We start from the raw sequence: 17,185 nt of genomic DNA, 5'->3' as shown, positions 1-17,185 counted from the left end.
GTGCAGCAACAATGTGGCCAGACCGTAAATTCCAGCAATCTTTCCAGAAAAAGGAGATTGTGTGCACCCAATTGCATTCTGGATAGCTGTTCCTTGTGAGTAGACTTCAGAAACAGATTTTTGTGATAAGCTTATGAGTTAAGCAGCTGGAAGTTGGCTAAGTCCACAGCTATAATACAGTTCATATGGACAAAAAGATTTGCACAAGCCTAATTCTTTAAATGCTTTTGAATATAATTTACAGCTAAAGAGATTTTGTGAGTGATAGGAAGAGAATTCCACTTCTTGCGTCAACAATTTTTCTGGATTAAAATGAAATGATCAAACAAAGATTTAAAACTTTTGGCAAAAAGCTTAACAAAAAGTGTTATAAGAAAGTTTGAAACGGATTAAAGGTTTTAAATTTTTAGAAGATTTTTCAATGAAAGCGCTTTTGAAAAAAAATTGGAATTAAAATAGACAAATGAACCAGACTTTGTGGGAATTTATTTTCTACCAAAAAGTGCAGATAATTGGTTAATTTTATAGAATTAATTTTAAAAAATGAGTCAGACTATGATGCTGACTTTAACTATGGAGTGCCATCTAAGATTAAGGTATTAGCGGCATGAGAAGACAAAACAATGGGGAAGGGGAAGACTTGCTTTTTACTCTTTCTCTTGCAATTGAAACTTTCACTTTGGATTACAATATCACAATGGCAACCACTAGAAAATCAGCAAAAGTAGTAGAAGGGAGTAGAGACTTACTAACTAGAACAACTCAGAAAGGAATTACATCAAATTTATCAGAAAATGTTTTGAGGAATTAAGCAGAAAATTAGCTGAATCACTTGATACAAAATTGATAAAAATGTATTCATGCTTTGTTACCAATTGAGGTTACATTCTGCATGTAAGACAATAAGAATGAGATAGATATGAAAAAAATGGTTATTAACAAATTACAGGTATTTGTTCACTTTATAAGGCACTTCAATAGTCCAAGTAACTAGGCAAACAATAAAGCATAATAAAACAAATAGAAGACAGTAATAAACAGAACTCTGTATTTTATGTGCTGTCATAGAAAGGATAAACATAACTTAAAAAATGCAAGCTTTTCTCCTTCTTCAAAAAGGGTGGTTTTTTTTTTTCTTTCTGAGATAAAACATTAACCCGGGATACCTGTAAGTTGCCCTGTCTTAGGACTGGCCATCAAAGCTTATCACTTTAAAGAATGCTAAGTATAATTCACAGCCATATTCTTACTGATATTTAAAAATGGATAGTTCCTGCAACAATCTAATATTGCAAAGTGACCTTTTGCTTCCAGGTATTCACACTCCACTTTAGCTCTTTGGTGCTTTTCCTCTCCACTGTCCTCACTGTCCATTCACCTCAAATAATTATTTGAGGGAATTGTTATTCAACTATTCTTAGCACCATTTGTTTGGCAGTGCTCCAACTTAAGTTTCATATGATCTGTAGCAACACTCCTACAAATATAAAAGAGTAAAACATTGCTATAAAAATAAGTAATTGAGGGATAATTCAAATCAGTCCACCAACAATTACAACTTGTTTTTCAACCTCAAAGAAACCTCAAAACAGTTGCCTGCTTTTGCTATAATGGAACAGAAATAACATTTGAACCGAACATCATTTATGATTATTTAACAGAAAGTAGCCTTAGAGACCTATAACTTTAAAAATATCATCAATGTCATCTTTCTGTTCAATGGCTTTTTTCTGTATATGGGTAGGATGACTCTCCAACACTGCAGGGCCAGAAATGCCATCGTGGTTGCTTTCCTCAGAAATCTTTGTACCACTGGAGCCCAAAGTCCGAAAGAGAAAGCACTGGTTGAGGAAAGGAGATGCAGTTCCCTTGAAGAGAGGACTCCCTCTAGGTACAGAAGTAGCCTGTGAAACACAGCTCTGCTTCCTTGACAGTCTACTATTTCGCTGGGGACTTCCTCTAAGAAATTGCATGGGTCTCTCTCTGCAAGTTTGGAGTGTAAGGAATTTACAGATAGTGGCTTTAATACATCCAAGTTTCCGTTGCAATCTGTAAAAGAAAAAAAGATTAGCAATTAAAGCAGCAAAGAGCAATTGTTTGATGTAACAGTCTGTAAAACCAACATTTTATTTTGCGTAATCCAGTTCTTTCACATGTCAAAAGTTCTAGTGAGGGAAGAGTTTAATCGACTAATCAAAATCTGGAACAGGTTACAGAAGAAAGCCTAACACTATGGATGCAGATCCAACACGATTCATGTGGTTTAATTTTATTAATATGAACACTGAAAAAGTTTCATCATTTCCATATTACAAATATGGAAATCAAATACTTTTAGCATCCATCTCGGGATCGGAGAACCTATAGTTCTCTAGATAGAGGTTTTCAAACTTTCCAGGTCTCTGTGAATTATATGGGAAGAGACATGAACCCAAAAACACTTGGTGAAATGTGTTTCAGACAAGCAGACTGGTGGGTGACAACTACAGGCGGACACCGCTGGTAGGCATCATGTCAGCCCTCCTTGGCAAGTCGGAACTGTACTCACAAATTACTTTACTCACGTTTGTCAGGCAAGGTAACAGTTTATTGGAAACGTTCCTCCAAACAGGTAACAAAAGCAAAATGCCATGTAAAGCCAGCGCTGAGAGCAACTGCCTCTCAGCACTTTAAATATACACTTCCCACCCTTGCTAACTTAACCTAACATCCGCCCTCCCAATTCCGCACACCTCCTCCCCGCAGGGCTAATCACAGCTATTCCTAACTTTCCTTCCTTCCTTGCAATCTCACCCAACCAATAGCAGCACGGTCCTCCCACCCCACCCCACAGTATGCAGCTATCCTCATTGAAAACAGCACCGGTAAATCGCTATGGCTTCTGCGTGTGCCGTCATGCCGCCCTGTACTGTCCAAACAATTTCAGCAACACCAAGTCAGTCCCATAACTGAGATCCCAAGGCTCCAAAACAACCATTGCTTTTGCCAATCGAGCCAGCGACAAAGCATTTCCCCCCGTTGCCGCTGTGATTCAAGCCGCTTCCCAGCTGGAGCTCATTAACGAACGTAGCAGGCTGTCATTGTGTTGAGCTTCACCCTGGGAAAGCGTCCGGATCACTGAAGCCCAACACATCACAGATGATACCTAGGTAGGTGGGGGCTATGGAGCATGGGAGGAGAGATACTGCAGGCAAGCACTATGAAGTATAGGCAAGTGGGTGATGTGGGCAAGCACTGTATCAGTACAAATAAGACCCCCATACTGTTCAGGGGCTCTCCTCCCCCCAAAAGGCAAGCAACTTGCAGGAGCAACTTGCAACCTCTGCCAGCTTTCCCACTGACTTTGCTTGTTGAAAGATGACGTGGGAGGTTGCAAATGTCAATATATGACCACAGGGCACTGCAGTCCTTGTAATTGAGAGCTATTTGCCGTGTGCCCAAATCCCAATCATGTGACGATGGGGATGTTGCAATAGCTACAACTTTGGGCATTGGTCGTAAGTCCCTTTCATTGAGTACCACCATAACTTTGAACAGTTGCTGAACAAGTGGTCGCTAAGGAAGGACCATCTATATTTCAAGAGTACATAGAGCCTGTTTAGAAGGTATGGAAAGAAAAGGTCTAGCAATCTACACACCTGCAACCTTGGGCTTCCACATGCTGCAGCCTCTTGCTTTTTAAAAGCTTCATTCCTAAGAAGAAAGCCCCTGATCTAAATTTATTGTTTTTACACCAGACAACTGTCATTTTCAGTGTTTGAGACAGTTCTTCAAAGGAGTGCACTGCTTTAAACTTGGGCACAAAAGAGTGAAGATGCTGAGATCTCAGGGCTTTAGAAGAAATAGATGTGATTTTCTTTGACTCGGGAAGCATATTACTGCATTTAGAATTCTGAAATAAAATAGTAAAAAATTAACACTGGAAAATATTTAATTAAAAAGCTAAGAGAGAACTTTAACACACAGTATCCTTGGCTAAAAAGTCTCAGTGTACATAAAAGATACATTCGTCAAGAGTCAAGGATTATAAGATACACAACACTTAATAATAGCCATGGGGTACAATAAAACAGGAGACAGGAGCATTAGTTTTGTAATTGCCTTTAGCTGATCCAAAATAAATGTGGGATAAAATTGTTTTTCCTTCTGTTCAGTCATGTCTGATTCTTGGAGACAGCTCCAGTTTTCTTGATAAGGTTTTCAGAAGTAGTTTGCCATTGCTTCTTTCCCGGGCTGAGAGAAAGTGTCACCCAGCTGGCTTATGCCTAAAGCAAAACTAGAACTCATGATCTCCCAGTTCTAATCTAATGTCTTAACTATTACATCAAACTGGCTATCAAATATACATAAAGCCTACAAGAATAGAATGGAACAAACCTCCTGTGACACAGAATTAGGATATTTGCATAATGTCTTCAGATCAAACTCCAACTTCTCTGCAAGATCTAAAAGAAAAGGCATATGGGGATAAAACTAAAAACAGGTAAATAATATTAAATAACAATAGGTTTAAATCAGTAAATCTGCTATGTCAGTCTGGCCACTTTCTTTCAGGATCAGTACGCTTCACAATATCTGTTTTTTCACAAAACTGGCTTTTCACCCAGGCCTTTGCAGAGGGACAGTGGGACCCCTTGCTTCATTCTATCTTATCTGTCATGGCATATTTTAATAGTTCTATTTTAATTTTTTAGTTGTAAGCTAGGGCACAGTTGTTAGGAATTGAACATGCAGGTTTAATAAATTATTATTTTGTACATTAGATAGTAATCTTCCAACTTAATACAAGATATAAAAGCATTAAAAATTGTATACAACGCTGTTAATATAAGCACGAGTGACTGTTACTAATATTCAAATAAATTAAGCAGCCATTACTACCAGTACTCACCTTGGTTAGTTCTCTTTATCAAAACTGGTTTTCCAATATCGTAAGTATTTTGGCTACCTTTCCTCTTTTTCTTCTTTTTTTTCCTGACTGCTGGAGGAACTGCTGCACTCAGATTCTGAGAGTGGGATACAGTTTTATGTACTGAAAACAATGTATTTATCCATCCAGTGGCAGCTTTCCTTTCTATAAATGCTTTAGGCATTTTCTTCTTAATCTCTAAATAACTGGTTTCCAGAAAATCATTTATTTCAGAAGGAAAGACAAATTCTTTAATATATGGCCTTTGGTGCATTTTTGCTACTTCTTGAAGCAATTCAAACAGATCCTTATATAACATACTAAGCTTCTGTAATACAGCTCCATAAAGAATCCTAGAATAATAAAGGAAAAACACAGAGAGAGATGTAACACTTGATATTGGCTAACGTAATTCTGTGTTCGCTGCTGATTTTCACCAAGATCTCCAGTTCAGTACCAGTTATTGACTGACAATAAACTTTGGCAATAAAATTAACAGTCATCCTGAAGAAAAAGTCAAAGAGGCTTGTCACTTGGAAGGGGTGAGTAGCTTCTAAATATTAGAACAGTACCAGGATTTTTGAAAATGCTAGTTACTAGTGTAAGGATCTGAAATGCTATGAGCCTTACTTAAATAAAGCACATGCACACACGAAGCAGAATTCATGTTCATTAATCAAAAGCAAAGAAAGACAGATTGATAGAAGAATGAGTTATCTACTTTGGTCAGAATGTGTGGCAATTTTATTTATCCGAAACAAAGGAGATCCAGTTACCAGATAATGGAACAATTCTAACACAGTGAGAAAGACTACAGTTCCATCTTTGGAAAAAAAATGAATTCCAATGGTTGGGCAGTCCAAACCCATCTGTATACCGCTAAAGGTTTATTGGAATTAAGATATGCCACTAGACATTATTTTGCATTGAAGAAAGATCCCAAATTGAACATTTGGAAAAAGATATTTGCATATAAAACCCACTAGACATTAAGTGCCCACAACTAGATCTACACTAATGGCACCTGCCATGTTTAAATTTCTTCCACACAAAACCAATTAGGGAAAAATAAATAAAAGTGTATAAGTCAGTATGTTCCTTTTTCCCATCCCAACTGACAAAGCTCCAGAGTTTCTGAATATGCCATTTAATCTCCTTCATCCAGCATTTTTCCTGGATCTACCACAACAATAAATGCAGTTGGAACTTTATAAATTGCTGTGTGGTACAATACCCATTGGTATGCAACCCCAATCTAATTGGCAAGAAACTGGCTAAACAAAATGTTTATTATAAACATGTAAATGAAAAACTAAAAATAAAACAATAAAAATATTTAAATGGCATACATACCATAACCGACTCAGCAACCCCAAAATCAAAGTATTGAACAATATATACTCTTCCAAACACAGATGTTTAACAATTAAACTGAGAAACAAATGGGTTAAGGCTGGATATTTCCCAAAAAAACTAGAGATCCAATTTAAATGTCTATTTTACAGGCAAAGTTACTAAATTATGATGCCAGTGAACTGCAAAAACTTAAGACCACAACCAGTAATGAATAAGTTATTAACAATTGTATAAATATTTTTTGGGAAGGATACGTAAATGCTCTACAACAACATTCAAGTAAACGTAGTATAAGCTTGCAACTACCCAGTATCTTCACCAGAACAACTTCTATTACTGGCTGGCTAGGCACCAAGGACTCCTCAGAATTTTCAGATTTCTGTTTTCTATTTAAAACAAATAGAGAAGAAAATGTATATATTCTTGAATGCTATTGTCTCCTGCTTTGTCACAAGCTGATATGGTAACTAATAGTAACTAATGTCATTAACTAATGTTAATGACACAGATTATGCAATACAACTCTGTCTGCAACTCTTTAAATCAAATGAGTTTTTTCTGAATCACATGGTAGCTGCAGGTGATAGTCACACTGTACCAGAAGTCTTCAACTTATGACAATTGAACTCCAAATTTATGTTGCTAAGTGAGACAGCTAAGTGAGTTTTGCTCCATTTTACAATCTGTCTTGCCATAATTGTTAAGTAAATGACTGCACTTGTTAAGTTAATAATATGGTTGTAAGTACATCTGGCTTCCCTGTTGACTTTGCTTGTCAGAAGACAGCAAAAGGTGATCACATGATCCTGGGACACTGCAACTGTCATAAATATAAACCAGTTATCAAGCACCTGAATTTTGATCCTGTGGCCATGGGGATCCTGCAAGTCGTTAAGTTTGAAAAATGGTCATCAGTCACTTTTTTCAGTACCATTGTTAACCTCAGTCATTAAACAAAAGGTTGTAAGTTGAGTAGTTCAGTTTTAGTTTAGTTTACTTTATTGTCATTGTACCTTGTACAACAAAATCAAACACCATCTTCAGTGCATATCATGACCATGAAAATAAACACAAACACACATCCTTCACCCTCCACACATTGACCTGAAAACCCCCAACACCAAACCAACACTGCACTATATAGCAGAATTCAAAAGAGCTACTGCCCTGGGATAGAAGCTGTTTTTCAGCCTATTTGTCCTTGTTTTTATTATTCTGTAGCGTCTGCCAGATGGTAATAGTTCAAAAAAAGGGTTCCTAGGATGAGATGGATCTTTGAGAATGTTTTGAACTTTCTTAAGGAAGTGGGAGCTATAAAGCTCTTCCAAAGAGGGGAGAGGGCAACCAATGATCTTCTGGGCAATGACGTTAACCCTCTGGAATGCTTTCCTACTTGCCACTGTGCAATTGGCAAACCATACAGAGGTGCAGTAAGTTAAAATACTCTCTATGGTGCAGCGGTAGAAGTTCACCAGCAGTTTTTCATTTAGTTGTTGTTTTCTGAAAAGTCTCAGGTAGTATAATTTCTGCTGGGCCCTTTTGACCAGTGCTGCAATGTGAGCACCCCAGGTCAGGTCCTCTTTTATGGTAACACCCAGAAACTTAAAACTGGCAACTTGCTCCACTCAGTCTCCATTGATAAGCAAGGGCTGGATGTCTGATCTGTTCCTTCTATAGTCCACTATAAGCTCCTTGGTCTTATTAGTGTTGAGGACCAAGTTATTGTCTCCACACCACAAAAACAACTGGTCCACCTCATCTTGATAGGCAGACTCATCCTACTACCTGTATTGGGAAAAGCTGCTTTAAGGAATTCAAGATGAGTGTGGTGTTTGTACTCTGTGAAGAAGCTAACCTTCTCTTGTTTGCTGGAGTTTGCAAACTCTGGATGGACTGCCTTCCCCTTGCTTGCTGGGTGGGAAGGCAGCTGGAGGCTTGCAAGCTTCAGATAGCTTGTTGTCTTTTGCTTGCTGGGTGGAAAGGAAGCTGAAGGACTATGGGGACCCCAGAGAGAAGTGGAAGTAGCCTTGAGAGAGGTTCAGGGCAGGCAATCTGAATAGACCACCCAGGGCCTCCCCCACCCAAGGCATTTTGTGCTCTGTTTAACAATTCTCATTTTCATTTAATGGTTACATCAGGAAGAGTAGAGAGTAGGATTATGTGTTGCTTAACAACTATTGTGACATGTGCCCATTAGTCATATTTTAAGGACGACTGGTATTAATAAAACGATCAAAACATGGACATGCTAACAAGCTACTTACATGAGGCCCATCTGAGTAATTTTTTGAATCGACTTTTCCAGATTCATTAAATTTAAACGTTTCAAGCACTGTTCTACCTGAAATTATGAAGGCAAAAAATATTGCTTACTGGTCCATATGAAAAAGCAAGCAAATTGATAGCATTCTTATTTACAATAAATATGCTTAGCTCTAGATGTAAAAGAATCATTTTTTCATAACTCATATTCTTATAACCAGATTCTTCATATGCACTATATCTCCGGCATATATACTTGTAAGCACTCCTTACTCGTTCAAAATTAAGTTTCAATGTAGTGTATGTTTCAATAAGTGAACAGAAATAATCTACATGTCCCAAAAATTAAGCAAACTTTCCGCAGAACCGAATGCATTCTATTTATCTGAAATGATTTACAGATTCAAAATAAAACATAGTAGATGCAAAATCCTTAGTCACGGTTACATAATTCCCATGGCAAAAATATAAGTTTCTAAGTGTGGGGCTATAGCTAGCTAAGTCTTTTTTAATCTTGTATTTTGATTTTTTTTTCACTCTTCCTTGAAGAATTCCTCTACCAAAGATGACACAATGGGCAAATTCAGCATTTTTTATTATGGAAGGCCTTATTCCATAAAGTAGAATTGCTGGATGCCACATGAGTGATTCCTACAGATTAAAAAGATTTAATCAAAATTTCCAAAAAAGTCACAACATTCTACCAACCTGTTTAAGACTCCCATATGCCTTTTGATGGATCATCTGATAATGGTAATTATAAATGATTGAATGTAGAAGGCTCTGTTCAGCAACCAGCATTTTGCTGTTCAACATGCTGTCAACAGCCCAACACTTCTTCAAAACAGCTGAAAGGCATCTCACTAGAAAATATAAACACATGCATCCATAGGAAGATGCAAAAATTCACTCAATAAACCAGTAACAAAGTAAGCTCTCAAATTCCAGTATCAGTTCAGTGGTCACCATACCTCTCTTTAATATAAATTTAATGTACATCCCTTTAAAAAAATCATCTGAGTACAAATAAACATTAACAATAAAACTTTGGGAAACATAGATTTATTGTAACATTGTACAACTAAAAAGTTATTTCCATCTCTCCTGCATATTCTGTCTATCTCTTCAAGAGAGGTACACATGATGGTTTGGGAAACCCCGAGTTAGTTGTCTGCAGCAGATTAGCAAAGAAGTTGTAGTATTATGAATTATACAGAAATTTTTCCTTTCAGCAATTCATTTGTATTTTGTCCACGATCTTCTCTCCATACTTCCTGACACGGAATACCAAATACTAGCGGCATATATAGCTGCTGTTTTTTGCATGGCATGTTTATGCATGTTTAATTAAACCATGGTTCATTCAATGAATCCAGTTTTCTGGGTTTGCGTTACAGTGAACAATGTCACCAAAAGCTGACTTCATGCAATACGACAGTAGTCTTAGGTTTCTTTTTTTCTGAATTATACATGTTCACAACTTTATCCCTCAAGTCCAGCTTAATCAATTAACCCCATATTAATCAACAGTTTGAAAAAACTAAGAGCATTAAGTTATCCAAGTTAAACACTTCTAAGCCACAGCTGGTTTAACATTGTGAGAGGATGATGTTTCCACTAAAATCAATCAGAAACAAATCACAATCCTATATAGGCAAAAATGTACGATTTTGTTAACGGGACGAGCTATCTCCCTTTTTATTGTACAATCACACGCGTATGGTATATAGGCTCAAGATCAAATCTGCTGGATAATAATTTAGTCCCATCACCCAAAAGTATGTCAGTTAAACGACATTTTCTAAATAAATAAATTTTAAAAAAGAGACCAGGCAGCAAAGTCCGCAGCACGAGTACTTTTATCTAACACTCAAATTTAACGCGGAATGCAAAGATGTTCCGCTTTATCATCCAGAGAGCCTCGTTCCGCATTCAAATCTCTCCATTAACCTGAAGCATGTTCAGCCGGCACGACTTCGGCCGAATTACAAGCAGGCCAAGGCACGTCCCACCGGTTCCACACCGCCTCCCCGGCTCCGGGAGCCGCCATCTTGCCTAGCGGAGAATCCCGAATTAAGAGATATCACCGGAAGGAGGACTGACGGACGACGCCCCCCTCCCCGCCATAGGGCGAAGTAGAACAGAAGAGGGGGGTCCTTAAACGTCTCGCCTTCTGATTCGCTATTCCGTCGGAGAGGCGGGACCTGGAAGCGCGCTTTAGTTTGATCCATAGGGAAAGCTTCTGATGGCGTATTCACTATTCAGAGGTCCTCAAAGTTGGCACCTTTAAGACTTGTGGACTATGCTGGCTGGATAATTCTGAGAGTTGAAGTCCACAAGTCTTAAAGTTGCTAAGTTTGGGGATCCTTGGCATATTTTCTCTTCGTTTCACGATCGCCATTTTCCTCTGTCGAAGTATTTCTATTGATAGCTTTAAGGCGTGTGGATTTCAATTTCCCCAAAATATCAAGAGTGAAAAATACTGCTCTGTTGATTGTTGGTGTAGGAATTGTAACGATCACTAGATAACAACAAAGAGATGCAGTAAACTAATGCTTTGCTACCAGCCGAGATGTTTTGCATCCAGATATTTGCAACTCACAAAGAGCCCGAGATTAGTATTGCTGTGCATGTATTTGATTTTTCTAAAAAGGGCACCTTTCAGTTCCTTTAATCGGAGCATAGCAATTACTGCATAGTTTAATTTTACTCTTCAGTGCATACTTAAGGTTTAGCTTCAACAGTGCAGTGGTAAAGGAACAATAGTTATATCATAAACTGATACAGAATAATTTTGGAAAAAAAAATAGGAAAACCTTCATTAACAGGTACAGAGAGAAATTAAAGTAGATGTATTTATGTACAAATCATATTGGAGAAAGAGAATAATCTTTCCACAGTATTTCTCCAACGTGTAATGACTGCAATTCCCATTATCCTAGAGCTGATTGTGTATGATGCGACATAAAATATGAGATCTCTGGAAAGTGCCAAATAGAAGCTGGCTCACAGAGCAAACAATAAGGATATTGAAATTTGGCATCAATTTTGGGAGACTAAAACATACATTCAATATGTAATCTACAAAAAAAAATGCTGCTCTATTTTGCTTTGTTTCTTTTAAATTTATTACAGAAAAGACCATCACAATTCCTCTCTGAAAGTAAATACACTACAGATGTTGCAATCTGAGATTCCTTTTGAAATTACAAATCTTTCCCTTCCCACAGCATCTGCTATTTAATTCAAACATGAACTCTGGACATCTTTCCTTGGCTTTCCTGCTAAGTCTTTAAGAGCTTTATGGACCAAATTTTAATAGAAACCACTGTAGCAGCGTGTCCATTACCCTAAAGATTCAAAGTGTATCAATAAAATCAAGGAAACAAGGCAATAACCAAGTTCCCACACTTCCATGGGAATGAAGAAGTGAGCTAACCATTACCATACTTCCTCCACAATGCCTCCTTCCACTTCTGTTCCAGTTCTCTTCCACTTCTCTGAATCCTAGCAGCCAAAAAATTGTTGCCAGGTCAGGGAAACAGATCCACCGGTCCAAGGCCAATATAAATATGGGCAGAACTATTTCCCTTGACCTCATCTTCCCCAGCACCATCACAGAAATTTTTATTTATTTATTTTATTTATTTGATTTGCCAATTGTTTACAAGATAATAAGTATAAATGTATACATAGTTGTGAATACATGAAATGGTTACATATAAGAAAAATAAAAGAATAAGAGAAACAATAGGACAGGGACGGTAGGCACGTTGGTGCGCTTGTATGGCAAGGTGTATTTAGATAACAGAGAAATGTTACTTTAAACTGAAACAACTTAATCCAAATCTAAGATCTCTTTACAATAGGCTGAGGATGAGATATTCTATACCATTATGAATTTCACCTGGTTTTCTACCTGCCTCCTTATGTGGTCTTTGCTGAGTTGCTTTTAAAGTTCTTTTCTGTCATTTTTAAAAAAAATTAAGTAAACCTTTTATTATAGCTGTGATTTTGATACTATGACATTTTTGCTTCAACAATAATTTCTTAAACACTTAAGAAATTTCTTATTGTATTATCATGGGTGTTGAACCACAGTTTGTTGAATAAATTGCAATTAGCGTAAACAAATAGGCTAATATATAAATAATTATTTATTTAATATGAATTTCTGTAACATTTTAAGTTACAAAGAAATATGGGATGTTTGAAATTAGATTACAAGTATGTATGCAAATTAATGTAAGAAATTTCAGGTGTTGGATGAAGGTGGATTTTATCAAAACTAAACTTATTTTAATAAATATTTTTGTAAGATATATTCAGCTATCAATTCCCCTACGGGAAACTGTTGCACAGATCTAAGTTATTATAAATAAACTGACCTTGATTTTTTATCTAGGCAAAATTAATACGGTATAGAGATAAAGCAGTTACTTCTCCTTTAAGACACATCCACATTTTCTCTAAACACCTGAACCTGAAAAGACCGTATCAAAGGATATAAATTAGACACATAAAAGTACTTGTTGAGTTGTAAAGATTTCACATGAAGAGCTGAAGAAAGGACAAAGCCAGCAATTACAATGGTTAATACAAAGGATATAACTAAGGTCTCTCTAGCTCAGTTTCTAAGATTTTATAAACAGCCCATAAGTGAAGAACAAGCCTGGGCTATTTGCTTTCACTGTTGTTGTAAAATGAATGACACATTAGCTCAAGGACTGGATTCTGTAGTACAGATGAAGATTCCAGATATTGATGGGCTCTATATTCATTCTGATGGTAGTATATCTTTCACTACCAACCATAACTATGGTAAGAAATTACAATTACTAAAGTTACTCTTTCCACTTACAAGTATGCGTTTCTATAATTTATGTCCCTTAATATTTCAATGTATTATGAGTTACCTTAATATGTTATTTTTAATGCACTTACCTGGAAACAATCCTACTCACCATATGTGATTTGTGAATAAATAATGGGAAATAGAATAAGTCCTAGAATTTAAGATCATTGCAAATGTTTCTTTGTGAGTACAGACTATGAAAATTTAATGTATTTGTATCATCTAAATTGATTTATTTTCCTTTCTAAAGATTTCAAAAATCTAACAACATTTAATTGTTAATAGTACTAAAGAAAAATTAATGTATTTATAATAGAGAAAAAATGCTTATTAAATACAAACAACTCCTGTTAATTCAGATTTGAATATTTCATTTTAATATAATCAAGGCAGCAGTTTGTACCAGTAGTTCTACATTCATATTTGTTGATAATGACAAGCTATTGTTTGAAGGATACTAGTGAGTTACAGCAGGAGAGATAAAAGTATTTTAAAAACCTTAATTTTCATTTCATTTCTTAAAATGATAGGTATCTGATAATTTTTTCCCTTTTGAAAAATACCTCTAGAAGTTTTATATAGTGTCTTAAACCATAGGAACAAATTATACTGGTTATGTTATATAACAACTTTAACAAAACACTGGGGTATGTACTATATGTCGAAACATTGAAAGTCTATCACACTTAAAAGCTAGAAAAATGTATATATTCTGATCATGTATTTATGCTGATTTATAGAAATTATTATAGAAATATACAGTAGTACACCTTCCCATAATAAGTAGAGAATATATGCCTATCTGATCTGCTGGCCAAGTAGATTCAACATCTCTGTTCTGAGGTCTGTTTTTAAACTAGACTCTATAAACAGAAGATAGTCCTATAAAATACATGATTACCTTCATCCAAGACTTTTTAAAAATATGATAATCCTATATATCAGCCTACTTTAACCTAAGTTTTCCAGATTTATTTCACTACTATCACGTACCAGCAATATGGCCATGAAGGGAGAAAGCAGGCTAAAAAAGGATGCTTCTACAGGAAATAATGAATGATGATATTGTAGTGTTTCCTTCCTTCCCCATATGCCATTTGACAAAAGGGTGATTTCCCATATATCCATAGTGGAATATTTTGATTAACAACTGGGATTATGATCCACAGAGTGCTGTTCAGCTGTCCTTACTTGACAAGTTTTTTTAAAAAATAACCAGGAGTCAATATATTATCAATATCTTCCAGGGTCACCCTGAATATGCAAATTAAATTTAAACTGAAATTGACTAAAACATTTGTTTCAGATGGTCACATAAATCAACAGCCAAGAGAGATTTTAGAAGATAAGGTAAGATTATGGTGCTTGACACAATTGATGCCATACTCTTGATATTAGCAAAATAAATCTATACATAGTAGTGACTATATTAGGTTTGGCTCTAAGATAGTTCATTTCTCTTGGATGGTATTTCATTCTTGTAACTATGAATTAAAATCTGGAATTTTCATGGACTTATCTTCATTAGTAATGGCCCATGTAGTCTTCTGGCAAAAGACCTAATGGAATAGCTAAAGCTGAGGATATTTCCACATCCATAATGTTTCCACTTCTCTATTTTTATAAAGTTGATGATAATCATTGTTATGTTTATCATCCTCAAATCCAAAAAATACCATCTGATCAGCACCCTATCGATACGTATTACTACTGGTGAATAAAATTCCCTACTGTTCCATACTAGCAGACTTGTAGGCCTGCGTTCCTATTGGTCCGGAAAAGCCGGGCCGTGATTGGACAGTTTTAGCAATCCTGATTGGTTCGTATACGGGCTGCCGCGATTGGGTAAAACCAAGCGCGGCAAGCTCAAAAGCATGTCATAGGCTGCCTAGCTGCAGCCAGCTCTATAAAAAGGGCTGCTGCGGCTAGGAGCCTTGTCTCAGTATCTGATCTCCTAATAAAGAGCTGTTGTTACTACTTCAAGTCTCACCTCTCCTTGGGACCCACTGCCCAGACTTAACACTGGCGACGAGGATGGGATACTGAGACAACAGCGCTGACTAGCACGTGGCAGACAGCACAGAGACGACCGGCAAAATGGCCAGCAGCATCGTGCCACCCGCACCATTCAATCCGGCCAGCGAAGACTGGGAGTCCTAAATTGATCGTTTCCAAATGTTTTTGGAATCAAACAACCTGAAAGACGCCACCAGCAGCAAGAAGCGAGCGGTCTTTCTGACACACTGTGGACCTGCCGTTTTCAAAATGGCCAAAGCACTCGCGAAGCCCGCAGAAGTCAAGACGATGGATTGGGATACCCTAGCTCCCATCCTTCGGAACCACTATGCTCCGGCGGTACCGACTCTCATCCATAGGCATGACTTTTACCAGAGAGATCAGCGCGAGGGCGAGAGCATCGGAGTATTCGTAGCCGACCTGAGAGACCTAGGAGGCCTGTGCAGATTCGCCAATCTAGACGAGGCTATGCGAGACCGAGTCGTCCTCGGCCTGAAAGACCCAACTCTACAAAGCAGGCTGATGGCTAAAGGGGACATCTCCCTCGCCAATGCCGTAGCCGAAGTCACCACAGCCGAGGCCACCCGTAAGTCAGTGGCGCGAATGCGGCGTTCCAACGGAACCGACCGCCAACCCACCAGCAAGACGGCAACCGCATCAGAAAAACACGCAGCATCCACCCACCACGGCGACATCGAATCCCCTTCCGACAGCGAAGAAGAAGAAATCCACAGACTTCAGTCGGAACGCGAGCGACAAGACCGGCGCAGTCGTAAGTTGAGTTACCAATGTGCCGGCTGCGGAGGAAATCACCCGTGTTCCGAATGCAAGTTCCTGGACGCTGTTTGCCGTTTTTGCGAGAAACGGCATATTGCCAAAGTATGCCGCAACAAACGAAATTCCAGCCCCCGACGACGGGGAAACAGCCCAAGAAGAATAGATGGCACCCCCACCATAACCCGGGACTGCCATAATGACAGCCGATGGAACCGGGACAGCCGACCCAGGAAATTCAGCGATGTGCCCAGACGAGAAGAAGCGCATCAAACAGTCATCATCAGCCACGCTTCATCAATAGACGCACGAAAGATACATGTAGAGGTCACCATCGAGAATCAACCTTGCATCATGGAGGTGGACTCTGGCTCCTCCCTCTCTATGGTCTCATGGAGGACCATAAAATGACTAATTCCCAGCATCCGCCGCCAAGAACTAAGCGACCAGAAACTAATATTGAGAGACTATCAAGGTAACCGTATTCCGGTCGCTGGCACTGGACATTTTAAAGTCTCCTTCAAAAACCACACCACCATCCTACCACTCACCATCGTTGACAGGGACCGACCCAGCCTACTCGGGTTGCAGTGGTTCGCACCGTTGGGGATCGAGATGGCAGGCATCAACCACACAGAAGACGAAGACTGGGAAGCAGCGCTCGTCCGTGACTTCCAAGAAGTCTTCAGTGAAAATCTAGGCAAGTACAAGGGGTCCCCTATCTCCTTTAATCTCAGCCCTGACATCGCTCCCATCCGTCTCAAACCGCGTCGAGTGCCTTTTGCACTCAAGCCTAAAATAGATAAACAATTAGACAAACTAATAGCACAAGGCGTGTTAGAACCCATTGATCACGCCCGTTGGGAGACCCCAATTGTCACCCCCATGAAGCCAGATGGCTCCCTGAGAATTTGTGGAGACTACAAGGCCACCCTCAACCATGCATTGCAGCAGAGCGCCTACCCGGTGCCGGTGGTCCAGCATCTCCTACACTCACTAGGGGGTGGCAGAAT

At 38.2% G+C, this 17,185-nt stretch overlaps 1 protein-coding gene across 3 annotated transcripts; it reads right to left on the bottom strand.

The window, feature by feature from the left end:
• Positions 1–469: 469 nt before the first annotated feature.
• RMP64 (ribonuclease MRP subunit p64) lies at positions 470–10,642 on the bottom strand. 3 transcript variants are annotated; one of them, XM_087966414.1, is made up of 9 exons: positions 10,385–10,642; positions 9,236–9,390; positions 8,530–8,606; positions 6,520–6,651; positions 6,263–6,340; positions 4,892–5,262; positions 4,378–4,445; positions 3,639–3,892; positions 470–2,049 (listed from the first exon to the last, which is right to left on the bottom strand). In XM_087966414.1, coding segments are annotated over exons 1-9 (1,515 nt in total). In that variant the 5' UTR covers positions 10,386–10,642; the 3' UTR covers positions 470–1,670. The 3 variants fall into 3 exon arrangements, with proteins under 3 accessions (XP_087822540.1, XP_026537579.2, XP_087822541.1); XM_026681794.2 differs by having other exon boundaries at positions 10,478–10,617; XM_087966415.1 differs by lacking the exons at positions 6,263–6,340; positions 6,520–6,651 and having other exon boundaries at positions 10,478–10,617.
• Between the last annotated feature and the right edge of the window lie 6,543 nt (positions 10,643–17,185).

This window comes from Notechis scutatus, chromosome 5 (genome assembly GCF_049901735.1).
Source record: "Notechis scutatus isolate UNSWTSFEM ecotype Mainland chromosome 5, rNotScu1.2, whole genome shotgun sequence".
NCBI classification, from domain to species: Eukaryota; Metazoa; Chordata; class Lepidosauria; order Squamata; family Elapidae; genus Notechis; species Notechis scutatus.
This window is presented reverse-complemented; position numbering and strand designations above follow the sequence as displayed.